Source organism: Castor canadensis, chromosome 1 (genome assembly GCF_047511655.1).
Source record: "Castor canadensis chromosome 1, mCasCan1.hap1v2, whole genome shotgun sequence".
Classification (NCBI taxonomy): domain Eukaryota; kingdom Metazoa; phylum Chordata; class Mammalia; order Rodentia; family Castoridae; genus Castor; species Castor canadensis.
In genome coordinates, this window is record NC_133386.1 from 158,280,795 (window position 1) to 158,308,236 (window position 27,442).

Sequence of the window (27,442 nt, forward strand, 5' to 3'; positions counted from 1 at the left end):
GATGGACTCCAGGCTGGCATATCATCCTTGAACCTGACCTAGGTTTTCTTTGTAAGCATATTGAGGCTGGCACTTTTATTTTTATCCATGATGCTGCTGTTGCTGTTGTTTTGGTTGAGTCTCTCCCTCGCACTTCCATTTGGCAAGATGCATCGTCAGCCCGCTGGTTTCTTGGTTGGTCCACCATTGGTTTCTGTGGTTGCATTCTCCATTCTGCCCCCCTCCCCTGTTTCCACCCTACTTCCCCTGCACCCCGACACCTGGTTTGTCCCGCTGCTGTGCCCACAGGCAGCGGGGGTGTCAGGAAGCCAGCTTTGCTGTCCCCATGTGCCTAAGGCTGTTGATGTTTTCCATTCGCAGACATGTTGCTGGATGACACTGGTGAATGCTCGGCTCGGAAGGAAGGAGGCAGGCATGTTAAGATAGTTGTCAGCTTTCAGGAGGAAATGAAATGGAAGGAGGTTAGTTTGATCCCTTTCCCTGCTCTGCCTGTCCCTTCTCCAGGTAGAACTACCTAGCTTTAGTGATTTAATCATAAAACTGGTTCATCTCAGAGCCTAAGGTGATTTGGAAACACTACTAATGCTTTTCTTGATACAGTAGTCCACTCTTATTCACAGGGGACATTCTGAGACCCCCAAGAAATGCCTGAAGCCACCAATAGTACTGAATGTTATGTTTTTTCTTATACATACATGTCTATGATAAAGCTTACTGTAAAAATCTGGTACTTTAAGAGATTAGTAATAATAATGGATAATAAAATAAAATAATTGTAACAGTATATTGGGTTGACCCTGTAACCTTGGATAAGTGGAGACTGCTGTAACCTTGACCTCCAGCAGCCCTTTGACACAAAGTCAGAGATTGGCACTTCCCTTTCTCTCCTTTTTAAAAGTCTAATAAAGCATACTAAAAATGTTCCACATTTCACTTTCCTGTAATTAACTAAACACTAACATCTTCAGAAATGGTGCTTATGAATTTAATATATTCCCAAGGCACTTCCAAGGCAACTAAGCACATTCAGCACTTACTGTACAGAAGTAAGTCAACTGAACTGAGCTAGCTGAGAGCATGGTTTTAAACCTTATCAGAGGCTGTGGTCAAAGAAGACACTGAGAAACAGAAGCAGCCAAGTCCAGGGAGCACGCAGGTGGCTGAAAGTGGAGCTGGTGGAGCGATTTGAGTCACTGAGGCTGGGAAATCAGAGTTTTCTGAATACAGTTTCTGTTCTCTTCTGAAGTCCATACCACTGTCAGACACTATTTAGGGATAGAGGTGGGGGTTGACAATAAAAATTATGTTTTAGTCAGTATTTAAATTCCAATAATGGTGTGAATGACCTTGGCTCAAGTAAATGGAAAAGGCCCCTTGAGTCACCATTTCAGAAATTGTCTTCTTTTTTTTCTTTTTTGGTGGCACTGGAGGTTGAATTCGGGGCCTTGTGCTTACCAGGTTGGTGCTCTACCACTTGAGTCATGCTGCCAGCCCTTGAGTCACCATTTCATGTCCCCTTAAATTTTTTATTTTTTTTAAAATTTTTAGCATTCATAGCCAATATGCTATTATATTGCTTTTATTGCTGTAATACTTAGAGACAGCTAGGGAACCTGCAGTGCTCATCAAAGCAGAGTGTCTGCAGCCAGACTTTCTTCTGCCAGCATTCCCACTTTGTGACTGGCTCACTGGCCTCACTGTGGGGCTAAGTCCACAATTCTGGAGCTTCCAAGGGTGGTAGTAGTATCATCTATCCTAGAAAAATATACCAAATAGCTCCATCCTCAAAACCCAAATAGCAGAGTAACAGACTGTCAGGGGAGAAATCCATTCTTAAAACATTCCTATAATGAATAAATGATCCTTCTGAACATCAGTTACTCTAGTGATCTTTAGGATGAACAGCTAGAGCTTGTTTTTCTAAAGTTTGCACGTCATTTCACTAATTATATCCTTCTGGATTATTGTAGTATCCAGGAGAGGTTGACTGACCAGGGGTTATTATCTCTCTTTTATAGCTAAGAAACCCAGGACCCAAACATTACTTATTTGAAGCCATAAGGCGAGTGATGGGGTCAGATCACCTCACTACTAGACTGGCACTCTTCCCTCTGCTGATTTTGCTTAACTGGCCTCTGCCCCTCCACCCAGCCCCACCCCTCTCCAGGCCCTTTACAAGCATGTGAAATATTTCAAAACCCAACAGAATGGAATGTTCTATCAGCTTTCTTTTAATCAATGTGACAATTTAGCCCCTGTGGGTATAGATGCAAAAGGAGTACAAAAAAGATTTTTTGGCATTCTTCTGAGAGTTTACTAGTTTTGTTAATTTAGCATATTTCTTTTTATCTTTTAATAAGAAAAATTTTTTTTAAAATGTTATTTTAAAAGAATCAACAAAGAAGAAAAGGAAAAATTAGAAATATTCTGTCCTGAAGAAGTTCTAAGATATAGCAAGGAGACAAACTTGATTTAAAAAAAAAAAAAAAAGAGAGAAATAGCTGAAACTAAATACATAGAAGTACTGAATATATCATTGTGTAAATTGTATCTAAATCTTTGAAGCATTGTAAGGTCTAAGCCAGGTAGTTAAAGGCTTCCTGGAAGAGGTGAGTTCTTTAAGTTAGGTTTGAAAAGGAGAGGTGGCAGATGGAAAGTGTGAGAGGATTCCAGACAAGGGAAGTGTGGTCTGTGCCCTACAAGGTATGCACTTAGCAGAAGTTTAAGATTCCAGAGAGGAGAATTTTGTCTTCTAGACCCATGCAATTTTAGCAGTAGAGCAGGGAAAGGTTTTAAAGATATTGCATTCCAGCTAAGTTACGCCTGGTGTTGAAACAAAAGGACTTTTATTCCCCCTGCCAAACCCTTGGTGGAGTTCTTAAGGCAATGTAAGTCCTCTCCTGAACTGGGACAGAAAACATCCATCTGTTTTTTCACCTGCATACATTTCCTTACCCTTAGGATTCCAGACCACACCTCTTTCTTATTGGCTGCATTGGAGTTAGTGGCAAGACGAAGTGGGATGTGCTCGATGGGGTGGTTAGACGTCTCTTCAAAGTAAGTGTCTCAAGAGGAAAGCTACAGCAGTGGGCTCCGGGAGGGAAAGGGAGGCTTGTGTCCTGAACTGGGCCATTTCCCTGGCGTGCCCCCTCCTCTGCATCCTTATGTGGTTGGGACCCTGGCTCTCAAGAAATGGAAGGGTGATGGTAAGTTGACTGCCCTTGTCAGTGGCTAGTTGAAAGGTGAAACTCATTTAGGCAGGGATTTGATCCTCTTACAGTGAACTGCTCCCATCCAAAGTCTTTTTTAACCTGTAGTTGTGTCTTGTTAAATAAGCATTTGAGTCTTTGATCTGTGGCTAGGGCTAAGACACCACCTTTCTGTCCATTTCGGAAGGGGGAGAGGTTGATCCCACTTGCTCATTATCCTGTGTCAGTGCAGGAGAAGCTCTGATTCTACAAGTGGCAACTATGTCCCACCATTGGTCAGTGTCAGGGATGCTGGCACAGTTACTTTTCTGCCCTTGCTACTCACACCATTGGTTTGGGTGTTTGCTACAGGAGAAATAGCTAGTAAGTACCTAAGGAATCTTGAACACAAGGTGAGTTAAAAGAAACTGTTGGGCCCTTTTTTCTGTTGTCTTGAAGGAAGTCAACAGCCTTAAGTGTTTGTTAATCATATCCCTGAGAAGTAATAATGGCCTGTGTGTTCTTTGTCAGAGGTAAATTCTAAGCCTTTTATTTTCCCATTTGAAGGTGAGAAAAGTGGGGCTCAGGTTAGAGAACTTACCTAATGCTGTGGACCTAGAACTAGACCAACAGTTCAGTTTAGTTGGTCTAATTTCATTCAAAACCTGACTTAGCTAGTACACCATTATCTCTTCTAGCATTTACATCCAAGTGGCAAGAGACGTAAATGGTTTAGGACAGACCAATTCTGTTACCTCAGCCAAAACCTAATCTCTGAGCTGAGTGTGATGCTGCACAGCTATAATCCCAGCATTCAAGAAGCTGAAGCAAGATTACTAGTTCAAAGCCAGCCTGGTCTACATAGTGAGCCCCTGAAACAACAATAATTAAAAAAAAAAAAAAAAGCCGTAATCTCTGCTTTATATTAGACATTCTTAGATTAGAAAGACAACACTGTGGGTTTCTGAGGTCACAGTAAGTGAGGAAATAAGACCCTAGAAAGCTACTACTAGGAGTCATCTTAGCCGTCATATGGCCACCTCACAGCCCATGGACCATAGTTCCATGATCACTGATCTAAAGCCTTTTGTACTTTCCAAATTATACATACTTTTTCCTTTCCTTTTTTGGGGTGAGGGTGGGGGGATGTACTGAAATTTAAACTCAAGGCATTTCTCTTCCTAGGCAAGTGTTCATGCCTCCAGCTCTTTTTAACTTTAAGGTTACTTCTTAGATAGGATCTTGTGGTTCTCCCCTCTGTTGCCACAGCCAGCCTGGGTGGCAGTCCACCTACTTACAGCTTTCCAGGTAGCTGGGACCACAGGCCCCCATGCCATCATACCTGGCTTACTTACTGAAATGGGGTCTCACTAACTTTTTTGTCCAGGCTGGTCTTGAACCATGATATTCCCAATCTCCACCCCCAAGTAGATACTTTTTCCTTTTTAAAGCTATGTAGCTGTTTTTCTTTTCTAACTTCTCTGGGTTTTGCTGTCTTTGTTGTCACTATGGTATTTGCTCTGAACTCGTGAGGAGACTTCCTGTCAGAGTTACTTTTTCATGAATTTCCCAGCACCATTCACAAAGTACCTTCAAGACTTGAACTTAGCAACCTAGCTTTTCCATGCTTGGTTCATCCAGACTAAATGTGCAGTCTTGTTAGGGTCTTGTTTTTCTCTCCCATCCCTAACCAAATAAGTCTGTATTTTAAGAGGCCTGGGATACTGGGACATCCCCCCGTAGTTACTTCCGTAGCCTGATTTCAACCCAGTTATCATCTGAGGAAGAAGAGCGAATGACCATAAATCACCCAAGGAAAACATGAGTTATGGGCAGAATTTAGCCACCTCTTTGATGGGGTCTTTATTTTATTTTATTTTCTCCAGGAATACATCATTCACGTTGACCCTGTGAGTCAGCTGGGGCTGAATTCGGACAGTGTTCTTGGCTATAGCATTGGGGAGATAAAGCGCAGCAACACTTCCGAGACCCCTGAGCTCCTGCCTTGCGGCTACCTGGTGGGAGAGAACACCACCATCTCCGTGACTGTCAAAGGTAAGTAGCCTGTGAGGTCAGGGCTTTCAGGAATGGCAGTTGGAGCTTTGTGACTTGGCATAGGAAGCTGTGCCCACGTTATTGGCTCATATGTATGTGGGTTGTTTTTTCTTTCTTTTTTTTTTTTAACCTTCTAGCACAATTACTCTTACCTAAGCAAGTTGAGTAGTCTTTAGCTTTCCCAACCACCACTGAAAACAAATCATTTTGGTTTATTGCTAAAATTACATATCAAAAGGTCCCGTTAGCTTTATGATTCTGAGATGATGGAATCATAAAAATCCCACTGAAATGGCATTTTACCAATAGCAATGAGTAACTCTCACCAGCCAGCCTTGGATGTGTTCCCATTCTACAGATGGAGAAACTGCAATGTGCTGTAGGCTACAGGGTGATTGCACTGAGCATCGTGATAAGACTGCCAAGCTCTTGTCCAGGCATGGTGTTGCTTGAGCTTCTGAAACCTCATTACGCAGAGATGTTAAGCCCCAGGCCACAGTGTGTTCCATGGAGTTCCAGGCCCCAAAGTTCTCCATAGGGGGAACAAAGCTTCACAGCCAAATAAGTGTCCATTATTATTCCCATTTTGGTTTGAGAGCTGGGGCTGGAAGTGCACTGGTTTTTAATGGCTCTGTCCTTCAGTGTCCTAACCCTGCTGTTAAAAAGACAGCTCAATACAGTCCCAAATTTATTTAATTGCAAAATCCATCTATTTCCATGTTTTTTATGAAGCACCTGAGTAATGAATTTTGCTGAACACTGTATTAGGCCCATCCTTTGCACTCACGTTCTTACTTCCTTAAAGGCACTGTTCTTGACTGTGATTTTGGAGTTCTTTAATGCAAGCTTTAATTCATGGCTAGTAGGTTTTACAAAACCACCCCAAAAGTTCCCACCAGTAGAAATCAAGATCTTACTCTGCTGGTGACAAGTGGCATTTTGCTGCTTAGACCTCACCCAGCCGTATCCTGTTGGCAAGTGGAACTCCACAATTGTTCCCTTGGACTAAAAGTGACAGAAACCAATGCAAAAGTAGCAGCAACATACAGGGAAATATATAGGCTCTGAGACCTAGGAAACACAGGATGCATGAGGTACAGCTAGATCCAGGTACTTACATGGTGTCATCAGGACCAGGCATTCCTCAGCTTGGCTCAGTACTGCTTTGCTTACTTTTTGAGCTCTCAAGATATGGTTAAGTGTCTCCTGTAGCCTTGATTCATCCTTCTAACTGAGGACTCTAAAGAAAAGAGATCTTTCTGGAAGTCTGACAGAAAATTTCTAGGGTTGACTTGAGCCCACCAGGAGTCAAATGCCCATCACTGAGTCAGTCATTATGATTAGGTTGACTGGCCCATCCCATTGTGTAGATGAAGCACTACACAATGGGTGAGTTTCCTTTGAACCATATGAACTGAACTCCCAATGAAAAAGAAGAATTCCAGTACAAGGGGAAGCAGAAGGAGGCACCAGGCATACTGAACAATTGTCCACATCAAGAACCCTTCCTCTCTCCCATCCCCCTCTCGCCCCCATAGTGGGGTTTGAACTTAGGACCCACACCTTGAGACACTCCACCTGCCCTCTATTTTGTGAAATGTGTTTTTGAGATAGGGTCTTGAGAACTATTTGCCCATGCTGGCTTAAAACTCTCATCCTCCTTGATCTCTGCCACCCAAGTAGCTAGGATTATAGGCAGGAGCCACTGGCACCCAGTGCAAGAAGCATTTAAAGAAATTATATCCTGGCCTCAAATTACATTTTGTCTGTACTGCCAGTGTGCATAGTCTCATGCTCTTTTACAGGTGGGCATTACAAACTGAGTAGTAAAGGGAGTGACCTGTTGCTGAGACTAGACCAGACCTCTGTAGAAACAGAGACAAGATTACCTGCTTTGGTGGAACATGCCACCCTCCATGAAGCCTGGGCTGTGGCTGCTGTCAGCACATCATTCTAGCACCTGAAGTGATCAGCTCAGGCTTATTTTGCAGTGACCCTTGACTCTTTTATTTTCCCGTGGCATTTGAACTTATGCTTTAAAAGCACTAAAAACTACATAAGGATTTGACTTGAAAGAAATCCATAAGCTGTGGTGATTCACTTCAGTGATACAAGGAACAGAGAAGTGACTTTGCATATTCTGAAGCAAGTCCATCTGCAGTATAGTCACTCAAAAAGGGTTAGATGTCAAAAGACCTAAGTAGCAACATATATACAGAGAAGGTGTTTAAGTGATTTTTTTTTCCCTGTGATCATTATTATTATTATTGTCATCATTATTAAATTTAGACCTGGAACCCTATATTACAGAGTTTGCATCAATGTTTGAGCCAGTGTAGAATTCAGTAATGGGAAGCTTTTAGGCCTGTCCCTAGCAGATAAGACATTTGAAGACCTTTGTCATTGTCATTCTAGAGCAGCTACTGCTTTTAGGGGATTACTCTTGGTTAGGGGATGATTAGAAATAAACACACAAATGCATGAGGGGAACATCTGCTTAGTGTGAGTAATGGGAAAGGAAGATGCTATTATAAAACAGAATAAGTGCCCTTCAGGTTACTATTTTACTTATATATCCTGGTTTTCTTAGGGGCAGTATTTATGCAGAATTACCTTAGGTTCTGAATGGCTAGCCGTGGATGGATTTTCTTTTGCAGTGCTATCAAAATAGCTCTTTTAAATCCAACAATCGTGGTTAATGAAAGTGTTCAAGGTAAGGTGGAAAAATAAATTTCCACTTGATGTCATTGAAGATCAAAGATCTCAGTATGTAGCATTTCAGCATTTCAGTCAGTATTCACATTCCAAAAGCAAACAATCCCACTTTGCATTGTTCCTCATTGTAAAAATCAAAGTGTTGTCACCTTAATTCTGCATGTAAGTGTGGGTAGTATGGTGCCTGACAGGCAGGAAGAACAGAGAGAAGAGGCAACCCTAGGGTTGTGGCAGACACAAGTGAACAAGGTTCAGGTATAGTTTGGGCAGGCACCATGGGTATATAAATCCAGACAGACAAGCAGAGAGCAGAGTGTTAGACATTCTACAGAGGACAATCAAAGACTGGGGACCCAAATATTAAAGGTGAGTAAATGTGAGAAAGTCAACCAAGTCAGGGGTTGATGGACAGAGAGGTGACTTCTGGAGCAGTGACGTTTAGCTCATAGCCTCCAGTATACCTGAGTGGGCAGGGCTCTCAGGTGAGTGAACTGCCGAGGAAAGGTTTTGTAGTCCCAATTAGGCAAACAGAGAGCTCCCCTTCCTAGGGGGCTTCAAACACTCCATCTCTTTCCTGGGCAGGGCTTGCAGAGAACAGCTTGGACTCCCTAGTGTTTGAGTCCTTGATCCCCAAGCCCATCCTGCAGCGCTACGTCTCCCTGCTGATAGAACACCGGCGCATCATTCTCTCCGGCCCCAGTGGTACTGGGAAAACCTACCTGGCCAACCGACTGTCCGAGTATGTGGTGCTTCGAGAGGGACGGGAGTTGACGGATGGAGTCATCGCCACCTTTAACGTGGATCATAAGTCCAGCAAGGTGAGGAGGTCCTTCTGAGCCTGCTATAGGTTGGGCACATTCAGAACCCATGATTCCATCACCATCTTGCTTAGAAAGCAGCATTTCATGCTAGCTGTCCTTTACAGAAAACCAGGGGAAGGAGGGCAGAATGGGGCTGGCAGAGCCTACCAACCGGAAGTTCCTCTGCCAGCAAGTCAGTCCACTTATGCACATTGCTATTGGTTCTAAGTTTATCAAGGTTTTGTCATGTGCCTGCTAGATGTTAAAACCTTTTATGGGACAGCTACAATAGCACCAATAATTGTAACGACAAAAACAACAGCTCACATTTACATGCTGTTTGCCCATGAGCAGCATACTGGTCTTCTTACAGCAGTATTGTCAAGGAGTAATTGCCTGTCTCCATTTGAAAGAGGAGAAATCAGAACCTTAAAGTAGATTGGTCACATGCCCAAGACTACTCAAATGGTCTTAGAAGCTCAAGTTGAAGTCTCAGACTCTAGAGTTTTGTGTCCAGCAAATAAGCTCTGTTCCACTACATAGTGACTGATGGAGATCTCTTTGTTCATTCATGCATTGAGAGTTGATGATCCCTCATTCTGGACCTATGCAAAAGGGCCAGGGAATCAAAGATGAATTGGAACTGGCTTTCTTGCCTTGTGAATCACTATTGTGCTTGAAGATGCGGAGTCTCAGACTTCACTCCTAGGTGATTGTTTTGATAGATTTGTATGACCAGGAATTTGCATCACTCACAAGTTTGCTATCAGGGTAGGATAAGAAGGGTGCTCAAGAGCCCCTGTGTCGAGAGCTTTTGTGTGAAAGAAGGCCCCGAGGTGTGTAACTGGAGAGGTGCATACAGGCTGGTTTCAGCCCCCAGCATTCCCCTGGGCTAGGTGCCTTCGTAGAGAACACAGTTCACCAGCCAAACAACACTGGCCTGAGGAAGGGAGGGAGAGAGTGCTCCAAATTACAAGGAGCCTGGAGCCCTGTCCATGGTGATTGGGGATTAAGAACTAGTAACAAATTGGCTTTTTCTATTGTTAGCAAGCCTTATTTTGACGTCAAAGGGAGGCTTGGAGTGGGTGTACCACCTACAGGAGGTAGAGGAACTGTCACCATCTGAGCAGCATTAAGTGAGGGTCTATAACAGGCTGGTGTGATGGAGACACACTGCAATAGGCACCCAAGTCTGAGTCTAACCTGGTGTTGTCTCAGGTAGTCACCTGACCTCGATGTCCTCAGCTTCTCCATCTATAAAGTGGTGCTAATCACAGTACGTCTCGCACAGGTTTATTGAGAGGTTTATCACAGGTGTGTGTGTGTCCTCAGTGAGGGCAGCTATCAGTGTGAAGATGTTATCAGGCAGTCCTTCTGGATGCCCACAGGTCCTTTCCCCCACTGCACCATTGCTCTTCCTCTCTTGACATGCATCCTTACCCATGCATGCTGGGCTGCATTCAAGTCCCAGCTGAGCCAATGCTCCACCCATTCCTCAAAGTCTGCCCCTCCAACAGGACCTTCCAAGATCCCCAGAGTACATGGACTCATTTCCCCCTGCACTCTGGTCATGTCTGTCATGGCACTGATCAGCGTGGCTTGCATAGGAGACGTGAGGATGAGGCATCTGCCTTCAGGAGCCTACTGGGAAGTTGGCATAATTAGAAATATCAAGAAAAGTGAGATTTTTCTGAAGAACTGATTCAGTGGGGATTAAAAACTGACTATGCAACAGTTATGGAATAGGTTCCAGGAGACAGGACTCAGGCCCTACTTGTCCCATCCCCGCTAACCACCCAGTATCCCTTGAACACTGAGCCAATTCCCTGTAGCAGGCAGGTGCTCTGATGTGTCATATAGCTCAGCACAGTGAAGGGCCCTCTCCTTGCCTGACTCTGGGCGGATGAATGCGCTGAGCACGTGCATTTTCCTGGGAGTGCGCTCACAGCTTGTTCTCCCTGACCACCATAGGAACTGCGCCAGTACCTGTCCAACCTTGCTGATCAGTGCAACAGTGAGAACAATGCTGTGGACATGCCCCTTGTCATCATCCTGGATAACCTCCATCATGTCAGCTCTCTGGGCGAGATCTTCAATGGGCTGCTCAACTGCAAGTACCATAAATGGTAAACGCCAATTCTGGACCTCAGGGTCCCCAAGGAGTATGCCACCACCTGATGGGAGGAGCTAAGCATACGGGTAGTCCAGTACAGCAGGGTGTCCACACTGGCTGGGTTGGGAAGACAACTAGCCATCCATCTACGTGGACAGATAGGTGCACAGGCTTCTTCCTCATCCTGTGTTTCCCCCACAGCCCTTACATCATTGGCACAATGAACCAGGCTACCTCTTCTACTCCCAACTTGCAGCTTCATCATAACTTCAGGTAAGGTGTCACTTCCTTGTCCTGGGAGATAAAGAAATTGCCAAGAAGGAAAGCAAGCAAAGGCTGATACAGAAGCCTGTTTTGAGCGTCTGTTCTATGTGAGGCATTGGGTTAAGCACTTTTTCTAATTTGAAACTTACTTAATTCTCACTTCACCCTGAAATAGTTACATTTATCATTCTTAGTTTGCAAAGGAGGAAACAGAGAATTGAGTGGCTCCTGAGGTCGTGCAGTTGGTCTGTGGCAGAGCTGAAACTTGAATCCTGGTGTCTGTGACTCCAGGTTCCTCTGGAGTGGTAACAGGGAGGCAGTTTTGGAAAGGTGGTGGCTGCCCCGGCATATCACAAGTGGTGTGTGTGTGTCCCAAGTGAACATGAGCAGTGACAACTCCAGCCTGTGGCTGTCTCCATAGCTGGGTCCTGGACCCTTGAGATGCGGTTCTCTGAACGCTGGTGACATGTCGCTCCCCAAATAGTTCAACTGTGTGCATGAGATTTGTTTGCCACTTGCCATGACATCACTCAGCACCCTTCGCCCTTACCCTGAACCCTGCATGGGCCCTTAGATGAGGGAAAGAATTTGTCTTGTGGGCTGACTGGGGCTTATTTTTACTGGCCACTATGCAGTCTTCTCTGAGGGAGATCTATTAAAAGTGGCCTGAACTGTAATTATAGAGAAATGTCAACTCCTCAAGGGCACCGAGAGCCTGGCTCCCATTCCATCCAGACTGTCCGTGCTTTCTCTTAACTGTCCCTCAAGCCCATCCTCCTCTTCCTTCTGCTGTCACTGTCACATTGTCTCCCAGCACATTATTGCAGTCATTTTGTAACTGGCTGGCTGCCTGCAGCTTGGCCCCCTGCAGGCATCCTCTGCCCTGTCGTAGCTGGTGATCATTCTAGCATGCTCATCTGACCTCAGAGCCAAAGTGCTCAAAGCTTCAGTGGCTGCCCGTTGCCTGCAGGATGAAACTTTTAAGTTAGCAGGTCAAGTGCAGACTCTGGTTACACTGAACCTCCCCAATCCAAATACTAACAAGGCCAACCCTGCTTGGCTTCCAAGATCAGATGCCGTTGGGCGTGTTCAGGGTGGCACGGCCGTAGACTGGTTACACTGAACCTCTGGTGGTTTACTTACACTTCCTTGTTTCCGATGTTGCTCCAAGTTCCACCTCCCACCCTGATGCCCACTCCTACCTTTCCTTATGTTGCTGACCCGCCTCAGCTCCAACATCCCTTCCTCTGAGGAACCTGTCCTGATTCCCTGACAATTCATCATGTATCATTTCTCCCTTTGCCTTTCATCATGTCTCATTTCTCCCTTTGCCTGTCTGCCTCTTCCATTAAGTTGTGAGCTCCTGGAGGCCTGGAACTATGTCAAAGGCACCGTTCCATAACCCAGTGCAATATCTGACAGCAAAACACAAGAAGCAGTCTGTCTCGATGGTTAGAGCTCAGACTTTGGAGCTAGACTATCTTGGTCTTGGTGGTGGTTCAACTCTTAGCTCTTCTGTTAACCAGTTGTTTGAACCTAGACAAGTTATGTACCTATACGTGCCTTGGTATTTCCATCTGTAAAATGGGAATGGTGATAATATCTATGTCTCAAGGTATGAGGAATTATGAGTACAGTGTTTAGAATAGTATCTGATAATGAGTCCTATTTTATAATAGATATGATTTTTTTAGTTCAATTTTTAAAGTAGGCTTTATTTTTATTTATTTACTTATTGACTTGGGGCCCAATGGCTAGGCAGACAGTGTGTCCTATCTTAGCATTAGCATATTCACCTTTGATTTCTCACATGCGCTGGTTCTTGAAGTTAGCCATCGTGTGCTCCTGTCCTCATTGCTGAAAGGCGTTCCTCCTGATTTCCCTCAGGTGGGTGCTTTGTGCCAACCACACGGAGCCTGTGAAGGGTTTCCTTGGCCGGTTCCTGAGGAGGAAGCTTATGGAGACAGAGATCAGTGGGTGGGTGCGGAACACGGAGCTGGTAAAGATCATCGACTGGATTCCCAAGGTCTGGCATCACCTCAACCGCTTCCTGGAGGCTCACAGCTCCTCAGACGTCACCATTGGTAGGTGGGAGGCTGGCAGAAGGGGGCAGGCTGGCTGGTGGGTGGTGATATCCCTGGAGCCCCTGGCTGTCCTTTAGGCCCCAGCCTCTAGGCCCTCACAGGAAGTGCCAGAACATGGCACTTCTCAGCGCATTGCACTGACCTCAGGAGTAAAGAAGCAGACAGAGGCACAATTACAGAAAAGATGGACCCCAGCCCACAGTGATCAGCAGAGATGTATCCTGCCCAGGCTGGTGTAGAAGCTGTCAGCTCAGTAGAGTCCCTACCTCAAAGTTACCCCAGGGCTGAAACAACCCTTTGGCATTGCCTTTACTTTAAAAATAAAGTTTTAACAGCATTCCCGGAGGTTAGGGATTTAAAACAGAGAAAAATAGATCACCACCCATTCCTACCATACTGACATCAGACTTTCATTTTGAGCTTATTTCTTCCGGCCATGTCTATTCATCCACATATTCTGGAGTTAATTGTGTTCCCTTTACTCCTTTCGTACTGCCTTTATGTTGAAGGCTGAAAAATAACCGCATGTGGGTGTTGCCTCATTTGCATAATCATTTCTTGTCTCTTGTGTCCATTTTTAAAAGCCAAGATCAATAATACCACAGAGAATCTTTTCTCTGTGGTTTCCTTGAGGGGTAGGATGAGGGAGTCAGAGGTTCCAGCTCTGAAGCTGCCAGCCAGCAGCTGATACTTCTTCCATCAGCCTTGCCATAGTTCTGAAAATCTAGGATCCCTCTGAGAAGGGATACTCAGACCAGGGGTTCTCCTGACCCACCCCATTTCAGTTCTGATGCATTTTCACTGTGGTTGCCAGGCCCTCGACTGTTCCTATCATGCCCCATCGACGTGGATGGCTCAAGAGTATGGTTCACCGACTTGTGGAACTACTCCATTATCCCCTATCTGCTGGAAGCTGTCAGAGAAGGACTCCAGGTGAGGTGCACACACCTGCCATTTTCCTCAGAGTTGTCATTTTATCTCCTCCTTCCAGAATCAGACTGCTGTGAAGGGACCAGTCCTCACCTGTGTGGCCATCAGTCTAGCACAGTGTAGGAACAGTTGGCGCAAATCCTGACTCAGCCACTCATCAGCTGTGTGACCCCAGGCAACTTATTCAGCCTCTCCACACTTTAGTGCCCCCATCAATGGAAAAGGATAATAATATTACTCTGTCTTAAGAAGTCATTGTAAGGATTACATGAAATTCTGGCCATAAAGTGCACAAGAACTGGAACTACATGTGTGTAACACAGTTTGCAAAGACCACTGTTTGCTCCAAGCCCTTGGATTAGTTTTAGGACTTGGACAGAGATTTCTTGTTTGTTTTTTTTAATCTCTTTATACAAAGAGAAAAATTGAGCCTAAAAGAGTAAGTGGCTTTTCCAATGTCTTTAAAGTGAAGCTTTACCCAGGTTTGGTAATACAATCCTGTAAACCCCCTGCACTTAGGAAGTGGAGATAGTAAAATTGTGAGTTCAAGTTCCAGGCCATCCTGGGCTACATAGTGAGACCCTGCCTCAAAAAACCAGTTGGAAGTGTATCTCAGTGGTAGAGCATTTACCTGTACATGCAAGGCCCTGCGTTTCATCACTAGCAACGCAACGCAACACAACACACACAAAATTTGATTCCTTGCCTGCTGAATGGAATTCTAGCTGCTTAGCACTCGTCCTCAGGACACTCACTACTTATATCAGGAACCCTCACGAGTAGCCCTGTGGCTTGTTGCCCATAAAGCTCTAAGTTCTTGCTGCCAGGTAGCAGCTGGGAAGCAACCAGTTTTTAACTTCTCACTGGGCTCCGAATTCATCAAGGAGCACACTGTTTAATCATTGCAGTTGGGTCAGTTTCACTGTTGAACTTAAATGTAGCCTGCGCAGTTCAGAAGGCTTGCAGTGCTACAGTGAGCATCCTGCTCAGGCATCATGAGCAGCTGAATAATCCAGCAACCAGATTTACAACCTGTTTCTCAGGTTTCTTTAATTCCGCTGTATGGGGCAGGGAGAGACATGAGACAGTGTTGCCTGCAGAGGGTGTGGGAACAGTGTGCACCACAAGCATGTGTTGACAGTACAAGTTGATGGCTTCCATCACTGTTTGTCATTTCTGTATGTTTGGCTCAGCCTGGGGAACATTCAAATTCCTTGTATCTATAATATGTAGCAACAGTGATGCTCTTCAGTGACATTCAGAACAAAGAGGACTTGGAGCTATTGTGTTTCTTGTGACTGGTATTGCACTGGGTGGGAGCAGGTTGTGCTGTACATTCAAGACACTTTGCTGAGATATGTTGTCTTGGGGAGGCAAAGAGGAGCAAGAAAGTGGGCAGTCTTTGCCCAGCCCAAGATCATTGTTTGGCTCTCTCTGTCAAGTGTTGCTTTCATGAAAGAAGATAAGAATGATTTCAGATCTTTGCAGTGAAATTTCCCTAGGTTCATACAATTCACTGGCCTGGGTAAATTGATGATAATTTAGTCTCTACTCAGATGGGTTTATTAGTGCCACAAACCAAACAGCCACTCAGTCATTCCTATTTTCTGAAGCCAATGGAAGCATCTCCCCCTGCTGGATTTTTACAGTGTGTTTCATTGTGGAAGCCCCCTTTCTCCTGTTCTTCAAGACTCTGCTATGCTGCCACTTCTGTGAAACCCAAACTGTAAAGAAAAGCAGAGGGAATTGCAGGCAGAAGAGCTGTGCCCCTCTGCTCCCGTTTCCACCTCCCTCTGAGGGCCTCCACTTGTTTCCTCCTTTCTCCGTCAATATTTTCAGGAAAGGGAAGGGAAGTGGCTTTAGAATCACTTGAAAGAACTTGTAGACTGTGCTGAATAAAGGTCTTTCTGTCCAGGGAGGCACTAACCAGGGAGGGGTTAGCACCTGTCTGCTTCAGCTGTGACCCGCAGCAAGCTCCTTGTTGGCCAGAAGTGGGTGGCAGTACCAATTCTCCATTTTCCTTTGAACCTAAACTTAAAAGGAGGCTCTGGGGAGGGTCGTGAAGGGAGGCCTGGACTCCTCTTCTGCTCCAAGGAGAGGTTGCTGATGGAGCTTATGCTAGAGGAGCACTGGGCCCCTTTCCTACCAACAGCAATGCAGGCTACAGGTGGAAGGGACTTAGGAATGACTGCAGTACGGTCCATCTGGGGCAGGCTGCAGAGAGATGCTGCAGTCTCATGAGAATCACCAGTCCTGTGAGGCAGGATAAGTCTTTGCTTCTTGTGCTGTGAAGTCATTTGAAGGATACTTTCAAGAATGTGAGAGCAGCAAAAGGAGGCAGCCAGAATTAGGACTCTACCAAGTGCCTCAACAGTGAGCCAACCTGCCCCCAACCTGTGACCTCTTCATTGTGAATGAGTCCAGGAGACCTCCCAGAACCTGCCAGTTCACAGGGAACCCTGCAGTGCTCTTCATGTCTCTGGGTTTGAAAAGTTTGCTGACATTTCCTTTAGTTCCTTCAGTCCAATGAGTAACTATAGACAGGGAAAGCAAAACTAGCAGAAGGTTTTGAACCTGACCAACTTCACTCAGCAAGGCAGGATGGAGTAAATGCTGGAGCCCAGAACTATTTGACAACTTCAGCTACTTTCGCACTTTCAGGTTGTTCTGGGGAATTCCCATATCTCTATCAGAAAGCCTCAGGTGGCCCAATGAACAAAGTATGTTTTATATAGCAAAGTTGTGTATGTGATTTCATTTGACAAGAGGATCCTTTTATTAAAAAAAATAATGCCCTTCTCCTTCATGTCTCATGGAACCCATGCTTACTGTGCACTGGGCACTGTACAAGGTCATTTGCTCCTCACCTACCCTACCTGAGTGGCCATCAGGTAAGTATGGTGTGGTTTAGAGCCCTAGGCCTCAGTTACAAGCTAAGAAAAGGTGAAAAATAGTTTTTTGATGGGGCTGCCACAAATCACGAGCAAGAAGGAGGACTGTTCTTAGTGGTCTGGATTTGGTAAGAATGTAGAGAAACTGCTATAACAAGGTCTTACCATTTACTTACAGGCCTCCCCTCTCACTACACATCTCATTTGTGCCTAGGCATTGCCCTCTAGTGAATACCAGATACCTCTGCAAGTTCGGGCTCCAGTGTCTTTCCTGGTAGTGTGTATGTGTGCAATTTCCTGCGTATTTTGATACCTCTGTGTGCTTCCAGGAGCCCCACAGGGTCAGAAGGATCACAGTTGCCCAGGTTTTAGCTTCCAATGTCTTGGCTCCCTGTCATTCTTTTCCCATTCCTCCTGATTGAATGGGGATGCCAGGCTCCTCCCCCGCCTTGGGGAAAGTGAATGTTCTGTCTGTCTGCCCGGCTGTCTCTGCTGCTGCCCTGAGGCCTCTGCAGTGGAGCCAAGGAGCTTTATACTTCCTTTGCCATGGTACTTACTCAGTCATTCATCACCTAGACACAAACATGTCCAGTGGCAAGCAGGGAGGCTTGTAAAAATATTTTCTGTTCTTATAGATGATGATCGTACCATCTAATGTGCATTTATCTTATGACTCAGTCTGCAGCCCTGTACCCCTTTGGAGTTGCGTTGGAAATACTTCCTGAAGTGTCTACAGTCAACAGAGGAACTCAAAATACCCAGTGTCCAGGGCAGGCCTGGTGCCAGAAGGAACAGGAGTAGTGGAGGGGGCAAGCGTAGGTCGTTTATCAATTACCAAACTGCTCTGAGGCCCTGCAGTCTTCCATTTCTGGACCTTGGCTCCCCTATCTATATATGGAAAGGTTGGGGCTAGACTTTTCTTGGTCTGGTTTCTCAGAATCCCAGAAGGTTCCTCAAGCCACCCAGTGGTGGGGGTTAGCCTGGAGTGTCTCCTCCTATAGCCAAGGGGTGGAGACAAAGTAGTAGCTGTCAGAAAGGGGTTCAGGCAGCCTTGTGCATGTGAAATCTAGCTTGGGAAAGGCAGCCCCATTCTCTCTGAAAGTCCTTGGAGGGAGAATGTTCTGAAAACTCCAAGAATGGTTCTAATGGTGAACAGCCTTCTTTGGCTTAAAGATCCCCAGCTGCTTCTGACACATGCATGTGTGCACACTCACCTCTTATGGTTCCTTCCTGAGCAGACTATGAATTGTTTTTAGGTTGCCAGACTAAATTCTCAGGCCTGAGACTCAACCATTGCCCTAGGTTAAAGAAGATATAACAATAGATTGAGCCAGAGTGCTAGACAGGAGTGTGTTGGCGTCTAGGCCAACAATGAGATCATAGGAGATTCTGGGTGTCTTGAGTGGAGAAGGCAGCCACTGGTACAGAGAGATGGGCCCATCCATGATGATGCGGGGTGGGTGGCTTCCCAGACAAAAATCAGATACAAAGGTCTGGAGTGGCTTGGGTGATGGTGGAAGAGTGGAACCACTGGAGGGAGTGGTGGGCCCAGCTGAGGCTAATGTGTTGATATCTGGTGACCAGCCTGGTCTTATGCTTCAGGACTGGCTGAGTCACATGACTCCTGCTAATACACATGGTAGTTTAGAGTCAAGTCAAGCAGGAAGGGTGAGAGGAAAAGGCCCAGATATGGAAGCTGAGTTCTAGGTTCAAATGGAGCTATAACCTTTCATAGCTGGTTCTGCTCTTCAGGCCCTCATGCCCCTGTCTGGTGAGTAGCAGGTGGGCTAGGTGTCCCTAGCTCCTCCCAGCTGAGACAGCTTCTGACTCAGAATGATGCAGTTTTGTCAGTTCAGAAACCAGCTCTCTTCCACTCTCAACACCTGCCTCTCTCACACTCCTTTGTAGGAAAAGGCAGAAGGAGCACACACGCAGGCGTCCAGGCCCCAATGTCACTCTACTGTACTGCTCCACTGCAGCCAGTGTGGGTTCAGGAGTCTTCAGTCTTTGAACTCCGAGTTCCCTGTTAAGAGAAGGTGCCTTAAGAATCCAGACAGCACTGTGCTGGCTGTGAGTAGGCCCTGCCACATCTGCTCAGACACCAGTGGTCCATGGACACAGAAAGACATGGTTTCCAGTTCTGGCTCCACTCAGCCCTGGGTCTGCCTCTTCACCTGTAAACCACAGTAGTGATACTCTGCTTAGAGTCACATGGTGGTTAAATAAGATACTATATAATACTTCTCAGCCCCTGGCACCCAGTAAACTGTAAGGTGTGGCATGGTTAAAGAAGAAACATATAGACTGCACCTAGCTATATAATGTACAGAGCCTCACTTTGGGAAGTGTTCCACTCTAGGTCTTTGTTCCTTGAAGGATGAACATATTTTTAAAAATTTCTAGTAATCACTAAAATGATTACAGCATTAGATCTTAAAGCTTAAGAAAAGGAACTTACAAGAATGATACATTGATCTTATAAAATTAAGTAGTAATATAGTTTACCATTTTAAAAGCAAGTTAGTTATTATGGACAATTTTGAGAAGTAGATGACAGGAGAGAAACACTTCTAACTCCTCTACCTCCACACAACCTTTTCTGTGAGCAGCTTGCTATTTCGAAAGGGTCCAGTGCTTCTATAGAGACTCTGAAAGTCAGAGCCACTTTAAGAGGTAAGGTTTCATCAAACCAGAGCCCATTGGTGACCTCTGCCTGCCATGTCGATGGCCAGCACCCAACTTGGGTGGGAAGTCTTCTGTGGGTGGACACAGCCAGTGGAGCTCTAGAGCTGGCTCATCTTTCCAACTCTGTCAATGATCTCAGGTTGGTAATTTGAAATTGACCATAGTGGGAGTACTTACACCTGGAAATTGCCAAATGCTTCAGATCAGGTTGTTCCTTTTCTCCCTTGAACCAGCAAGACCCAGAGATTAGGTTTGCACAGTGAGTCAGGAGCAAGAGCTGAGCGTGAGCCCTATTCAGCCAGAGTCAAGCCTGTGCCCATGGGCACTGGGTTCTAGGCCCTTTGGTCCTAGCACTGAAAGTTATCTGTATCTTGGGGGTGACTTCCTTAGGTTGAAATTCTAGAAGAGGCATAATGTGGGTTTGGGAAGGTCTTCCAGAAAGTTGCAAAGTTGACCCTGCTTCCAGACTGTTCCTTCTGTGCCTGTTTTCAGCTCTATGGAAGGCGTGCCCCCTGGGAGGATCCTGCCAAGTGGGTGATGGACACCTACCCATGGGCAGCCAGCCCACAGCAGCACGAGTGGCCTCCCCTACTGCAGCTGCGGCCTGAGGATGTCGGCTTTGATGGCTACTCCATGCCTCGGGAGGGGTCAACAAGCAAGCAGGTGCCCCCCAGCGATGCTGAAGGAGACCCACTGGTGAGTTCTCGGTTCTCAGAGCAGTTGAGCATTCACTGAGCACTTACTATATATTGGCCACAATGCAAGGCACTTTAAAAATACGAAGTTGACAAAGCTTAGCCTTGCTTTGGGGCAGGGCCCACACCAAGATTAAGGACATTTTTGTCAGTATTTTCTTCCATGGATTTAACTCTTTACTAATGCCTTTAACCTCCTTGAAATTTTTTTTTCTGGTAAAAGGTTAAGAGTGATTTTTCCCCCCACCTTAAATATCCCAGCACCTGTTGTCTACTGTTTGCCCTCCGATTTGAGATGCCACCATTATCATAAACTGTGTGTTACTCTGATGTCTCCCGCTAAACACTGAGCAGAGGAAGACCATGCTAAGGTCCAGGGGCCCAGGCCAAATGATGAGGAGCACAGGCAGGGAGAGGTTTGAGGGCAGGAGGGACTCCTGCAGGGGCAGAGGCCTGAATCCGGGTCCCCTGACCAGTGAGATGAGCTTGAGCTTCATATTTACTCCGCCATTGCTAAAAGCAAATGCAGCTTTTTGAGAAGTACCTGGGCAGTACTGTAACCAATTCTATAATTCCCTACCAATATGAGACACGTGCATAGTCATGCTGCCAAGTCAGACCTAACCAATCAAAGGCCCTGTAAAACAAGGAGGAAGCAAATATAACCACACCTCCCACAGTTAATGACTATTATTATGCCTGAAAGTTAGCTCTGAGCTTTCTTGGCAGCTATAGCAAGAAGAAAAACACAGTGAAGAATATTATTTGTATTACCTAGTGAAAAGAAATGTTCATAGGAAACAGCGGGATTGAAAGACAATTGATTCACTATTCTGTTTCTAGTGGCCAGTTCATTTGATAGATATAAAATAATAGGTGACATGGTATCTGCCATTCTGCTGATTGTTGTGATGTAGCTGTCATCCTGTAAGGATACTAAACAGGAACTATATTTTGAAAGGATGTAGTATTGGTATTACTATGGCAACCTAGTTTGCAGTATTTACAACAGTAGCTTTCCAGAGGAAAGAAACACTTTAATAGCCATTTCTAACATAACCACTGCTAGAGGCCAAGGTCTCATGAGGCTCTTTTTTGGCGTAGGCAAGTGTCTGAGGTCCTAACTTAAATAAAAGTAGGTCTTGGGATATCTAGAGGAAAGAATGGCTGGCCCATACCTGGTCTGTCTTTCCTTAGCCAGGAATATTCACAACACTGATTGAACTTGAAAGATTGTTAGGTAAAGTTCTTTTTCCAATCCTAGGTCCCTGATCTGTGCCAGTCCAACCATCCCTACTTACCCAGCTAGATATTTAGTATTTCTCCAATCCCATTCTCTCTGCCCTTGGCCATGGGTCTCTAACATAATAGTTCTCCTGTGTCCTAGTCCTCTCTCTCACAAGACTGAGACATCAGGAGGGCAGGACTGACGTGGTTTTACTCCAAAACCATATGCTATGGACACCAGGAATATTTGATGAGTAAATAATCCTGGCTGGCAAGGATTGCCCATTGTACTTCACCTTCTTTTCTTCCCTGGTTATGGCTGTGCAGGTGGACTCTAGCCACTGGTGCCTCTGGCCTGGCTCCCCAGGGAGACTGCCTAGCATCCTGAGTGGCAGCAGGATTTCTCACTCAGCCTTACCAATCTTGCTCCCAACCCAGAGGGACCCTGTCTTCCTAATTTACCTGCCATGTGAAGTATAACACACACACGTAGACAATTTATAGTTGTAAATAAAAGAAGTTTTTAAATCCCCCTTTCCAAACAAATGGCTCTTAAAGAATATAGACCAGGAAAGATTTAAGAATGCTGTCTCTAACTTTCTCCCTTCAAGTCAAGTGAAGATGGAAAGCAATCACATTTGTTAAGCACTTGCTTTGTGCCAGCTAGACAGCCCTATTTAAGGCTTTAACACATATTGTGCCATTCCATCCCCTACCTCAACCCTATGAGCTAGGCGCTGCTTTTTTTTCCCATTCTGCACAAGAAGGAGTGGTGGCCCAAATATTTCAGGTAATTGACATAAAGACTCCCAAAATTGTCCAGGCTTCTGCACTTTGGTCTCCCCACTGCTACAGGAAGGCTTTGGCAGTAGCTGGAGCAGTTGGCTCCCGACTGACTCTGACCAGCCTGAGCTGGGAGTTCAGGTGGGTTCCTGCTCATCCAAGGGGTTGGGAGTGAGTATGTGCTCCAGATGTCGGTGATACAGTCACATATTCCAAGAGCAAGGATATTATGCTGACATCTTCACCTAGGCTGAGGGCTGCTCGTGGGTAAGGTATGCCCTTCCCAAATTAAAAAATAGGTTGGAATGAAGGTGTGGCTCAAATGGTAAAGTAGCTACTTTCCATATGCAAAACCTTGAGTTCAAACCCCAGTTCCACCAAAAAAAAATATGTTTATGCAGGACTTTCTATTCTCCTGTCAGTGCTCTACATATTCAATCCAGACTGTAGTGTTATAGGGCAGATGCTATTAGTAGTGACATCTGATCAATAAAGAAATAGTCCTGCGAGAGTTCTGTAGCTTGCCCAAGGGTGTGCATGTGGCTAGTAAGTGGAGAAACCAAGATTTCAACCCTGGAAGACTGGACCAGACTCCGTGCTCTTGTCCACTGCCTCTGTCAAATGCCACAACTGCACCTTGGCGTGAAGGAGGTGGCATGCGCTTCTAAGAGGCCGGGGTGGGCAGCTGACCTGACTGGTGGTCACTCATGTCCCTCCACTCTTTCTGCAGATGAACATGCTGATGAGACTGCAGGAGGCAGCCAACTACTCTAGCCCCCAGAGCTATGACAGCGACTCCAACAGTAACAGCCATCACGATGACATCCTGGACTCATCCTTGGAGTCCACTCTGTGACAGAGGCCCAGCCATCGAGCTTGCCTGCCTCTTCTCCTCACCCCATTCCACATGCATCCTCCACCTCATCCAGAAGATAACTTCCTGAGCCAGCTCCCAGCCACTGTAGCCTCCGAGCTGCAGGAATTCCAAGACCCCTCATCCCTCAGCCTCTGCCTGGGTGCCTGCATCCTAGGCCAGCCACCTGGGGAGCACTTCTTCCACAGTGAGAACTGCACTAGCTCCCATTTTACTTTAGTTATTATTTTGCCTTGTTGCTATGACCTCCCTAAGCACTGACGATACTTCTCGGGAAAGGATCATCACCGTTGAAATGAAAAGAATTAAATGAAATTGTTTTTAAAAAAAAAAAAAAAAACAAAAAACAACCCACTTGGAGCTCTGAAACCAAACAGCATCCTCCCATGAGCTTCCCAGAAACAGAAAAGACTGGAACAAAGTTGGAAATGCAGACAGCACGACTTCCCCTCAGCAACAGACCCTCTAGCCTGGGTCTCAAGGCCAGCACTCCATAGCCACTCCTACCTGCCCTCCACCCAGCAGCTACTGAAGAACTGGTGCTAACAAGGGCACTTGCTTGGTCACCCTCAATGCACTGCAGAGCCATGCCCCAGGAAAACCTTAAGAGAAACTACATCGTGCTTTTCTGGTTTTTAAATGGTGCTCTCCTTCCCCAAGAGGTATTTTGCCCATTTCAGTTCAACCCCCACCCTCGGTCCATCAACCCCCGATTATCCATGAGAGTGAGTGAAGGTGTGAGAATGTGAGCGAGCGGATGTGGTTATGAACACAGAGCAGTGTGTATCTATTTCCTTTATCATGTCTAAAAGAATCAGGTTTTGTTTCTGCAAACACTGTGTATGGTGAGAATGGTTCTTCTTTGGAGGACTGATAACCCCTTTTAAATGGGGTCGAGTTTCTCCCTTTCTGCCTCATTGATTTTGAAGGTTTTTCTTCCATATTCCCCAACCCCTTGGTCAGAATCAATCCTTGGGTGAAAATAAGAGCCACAGGAGTTGAGTTTTGGTTCGATCCTGCTCAGTTTTCATTTTTAATTGTCATCTTCTCAGTTCTACACACTCCCCTCCTCTTGCTGGGGCTGGGGCTATTTGTGTCCTTTAAAATGGATGAGGACTGGTCCCCCTCATGTGGGTGAGCCACAGACCTTGCCTTTCCTTCTCGTCTTTGAGGGCTCAGAACGCACTTCACCTCAAGCTCCCCAGCCCCAGCTTCAGGTGGGGTAGTGAAGTCACCTCGCAAAAGACTTGCACTTTCTTCAGAACCAACGTGGCGCAGCTCAACAAGGGAGGGCAGTCCCTCCCGGAAGCCCAGCCCTGCCCTCCGTCCCCATGAGCCTTGCCTGACCTCTTCGGTGCTGACCTTCCCAAAGCGATGCCTTACTGGTTTTGTACTAACCGTGTTCGTCCACATGAGTGTCGTGCCTGCCTGGGGTTGTGTGTGTTTCTTTGTTTTTTCCCCATCAAAGCAAACAGGGCTAAAAAGTCATCTGTTCATAAGGAGAACTCAAGTTGCTGTGACTTCTCATCCAAAAGACTTGTTTGTGTGGATGTGTAATCATGGGAAAAAGGAAAAAAAAGAAAAAAAGATTCATGTTTTGAGGTTCTTGTCACTCTCCAGCTAACAACCTGACCAGACAGTGATCTGTCTCATGCAGGAAAAGGCAAAAGTTCCTTCAAATCCACATGGCATTGCTGATTCGTGCCCTAATAGAAACCCAGCCTGCTGTGTCTTCAACATACTGGTATTTCCTGTTTTATTAAGAGAATCTTTATCAGCCCCAGTGAGGGTGTCTCTGATAATGATCAGCGGTTTTATTCCATCCTTTGCATTTCTGTTTCTGAAGGTTTGTCTCTTGGTTTTTTTTTCCTCATTTTCTTACCATAAGAGTTTGACCCCAAACTGCTCACTTCACTTGGAATGGCACCATTTTCTTGCTCTTTGAAAGGAACAGGGGAATGTGTCCTACTAACTGATGAATAGGAAACCCTTACCACTGTTCCTGCTTAAATCTCAGTAAACTCAGACTCTCTTCTGCTCAGCCTTCATGACTCATCTGGGTATGAATGTGTCTTGTTCTGCTTTTGTTCTTAAAACTTTCAAATATATTTAGCCTGTGACTGGGGGCCATACCCTCAGCCTTCTGGTAACCCTGAAGGGTGGAACTTCTCAGTCTATCTCCCAGCAATGACCTTACACTCATACTGTGAATTTGGAAGGAGGTAAAATTGACTTCCTCGTGGGCAGTTTTTCCAGTCACCTTGTGAATAGACACCTGCCAATTTTATTTGAAACTTTTCTTTTAAATGACACCTTCTTCCCTGCCTCCTCTCCCCCCAATTCCCAGACTTCCCTCCCACTGGGTCCAGGCTGAGAACTGAAACCTCTGTACCTGGTGCTGCCTGATTGGTGAACAGTGACTTCAAGTAGCGTGACCCTTGTGTGATTCACAACTCAGTGTCCTTCCTAAAGTTTCGGGAAGCAGGGTTGTCTGATATGCACATTTCTTATTTAGGTCATATTTTTACTTTCATGTCACTCACCTTTGACAAAGTGACTTAGTACTCATTTAGGGCTCTGATACGCGCTTCCATTTTGCCTTTTTCTACAGTTAGGCTAATTTTGAAATGTATGAAATTCTATGCAACATTTATGTTGAGTTACTGATGGAAGCCAAAACTTTTCTTCCCAAACTGCCAAGAATTATACAGGCCATAAATGAGATGGGGGATACCTCTTAATTTAAGGATTGTGGGTGGGGGAAGGGTGGGATAAGGAGCAAGACTTGCCTAGTCTTTTGTTGTATCTTTGGGACATTTTAAATTTTATGGTTTAATGCTTAAACTTCAAAATCCTGTGTTTTCAAATTTGGTTGTGGTGAATCTACTTCAAAAAGAAAAATCCAACTTTGTGGAAGGTTTGCTGTTTTGACCTAGTTGTTTCCAGTGGAGCAATTTATGAAATATGTTCTATAAGATGTACATTTTTTTCATTGTAACATAGAAATTGTAAATAATTGATTAAAGTGCTGCATTTTGATGAATTTTTTCTAGCCATTTTTAAAGAGAAAACTAGGAATTGAGTATTTTGTGTACGGTTTCCATCCTCCCCCCCCTTCTCTCCCTCCCTATTTAATTTTCATTTGTCATGAGGTTTGGATTTGCCAATGATGTGCTGGAGACCATGCTCCACATCATAGAGAATAAAGCTGATGATTGTACCAGTCTTAAATTATTCATGATTCAATAAAATTGATGCTTATTTATTCAGATTAGTGGTTTGTCTTGTCTGTGCTGGAGCAAGACCTCACTGGAGTTCAGTTGCCTGCCAAGAGGAAGTTCCTCTTATCTGGAGGAAGCAAACAAAGGAAAAAAAAAAATCCAAACACTAGCAAACCCATCTTTGCAAGGATGTCATCAGCATCCCAGCCTTTGTCAGTTTCTCATGTAGGGCTGTTCGGGATGCAGAGCTGAGATGCTCTCAAACTTCATGAATCCTACGGACCTTGTAGTAATGCCAGAGCTGATTCAGTAGGTCTGGGGTGGCCCTTGAGAGTTTTGATTTCCTTTTTTTTTTCCACTCAAAATTGAATTTTCTAATGGTACATATTTATAGAGTGCAGTGTAATAGTTTGATAAATGTATACACAGTGTATAGAGTCGTTAACATTCCTCTCAAACATTTATGATTTATGCTGGGAATCTTAAATCACTGTGGTATTTATAAGGTGTTTTAAACTGAACTGCAGTCACTTAACTGTGTTGTAGAACACTAGTACTTATTCCTCCTGTCTATTTTGGTACCCATTGTCCAACACCCTCTATCCTCTCTCCCCAGTACTCTTCCCAACCTCTAGTAATTTTTTAGCTTCCACATGTGAGTGAGATCACACAGTAATTGCTTTCTGTGCCTGGCTTATTTCACTTAAATATAAAGCCCTCCAGTTTCATTCATGTTGCCAGAATAACAAAATTTCATTCTTTTTTTATTGGCTGAATAGCATTCTATTGTGTATGCATACTACATTTTGCTTATCCATTCACCCATCATTGGACATCTTGGTTAACTCAAAATCTTGGCTATTGTGAATTGCGCTGCAGTAAACATGGAAGGCAGGTATCTCTTTGATACATTGATT

General features: G+C 45.2%; 1 protein-coding gene across 10 annotated transcripts in view; it reads left to right on the forward strand.

Annotated features, from left to right (window-relative positions):
• The window catches only part of Nav2 (neuron navigator 2), a 686,981-nt gene extending 660,406 nt beyond the window's left edge, over positions 1 to 26,575 (forward strand). For all 10 annotated transcript variants that reach the window (XM_074042824.1, XM_074042825.1, XM_020171284.2 and 7 more), the window contains 10 exons: positions 361 to 461; positions 2,962 to 3,057; positions 5,075 to 5,243; positions 8,541 to 8,776; positions 10,730 to 10,884; positions 11,073 to 11,144; positions 13,023 to 13,219; positions 14,034 to 14,152; positions 20,218 to 20,421; positions 23,161 to 26,575. In XM_074042824.1, the coding sequence (XP_073898925.1) occupies positions 361 to 461; positions 2,962 to 3,057; positions 5,075 to 5,243; positions 8,541 to 8,776; positions 10,730 to 10,884; positions 11,073 to 11,144; positions 13,023 to 13,219; positions 14,034 to 14,152; positions 20,218 to 20,421; positions 23,161 to 23,286 (1,475 nt within the window). In that variant the 3' untranslated portion in view covers positions 23,287 to 26,575. The remainder of the gene's footprint in view (positions 1 to 360; positions 462 to 2,961; positions 3,058 to 5,074; positions 5,244 to 8,540; positions 8,777 to 10,729; positions 10,885 to 11,072; positions 11,145 to 13,022; positions 13,220 to 14,033; positions 14,153 to 20,217; positions 20,422 to 23,160) is intronic.
• The last annotated feature ends 867 nt before the right edge of the window (positions 26,576 to 27,442 follow it).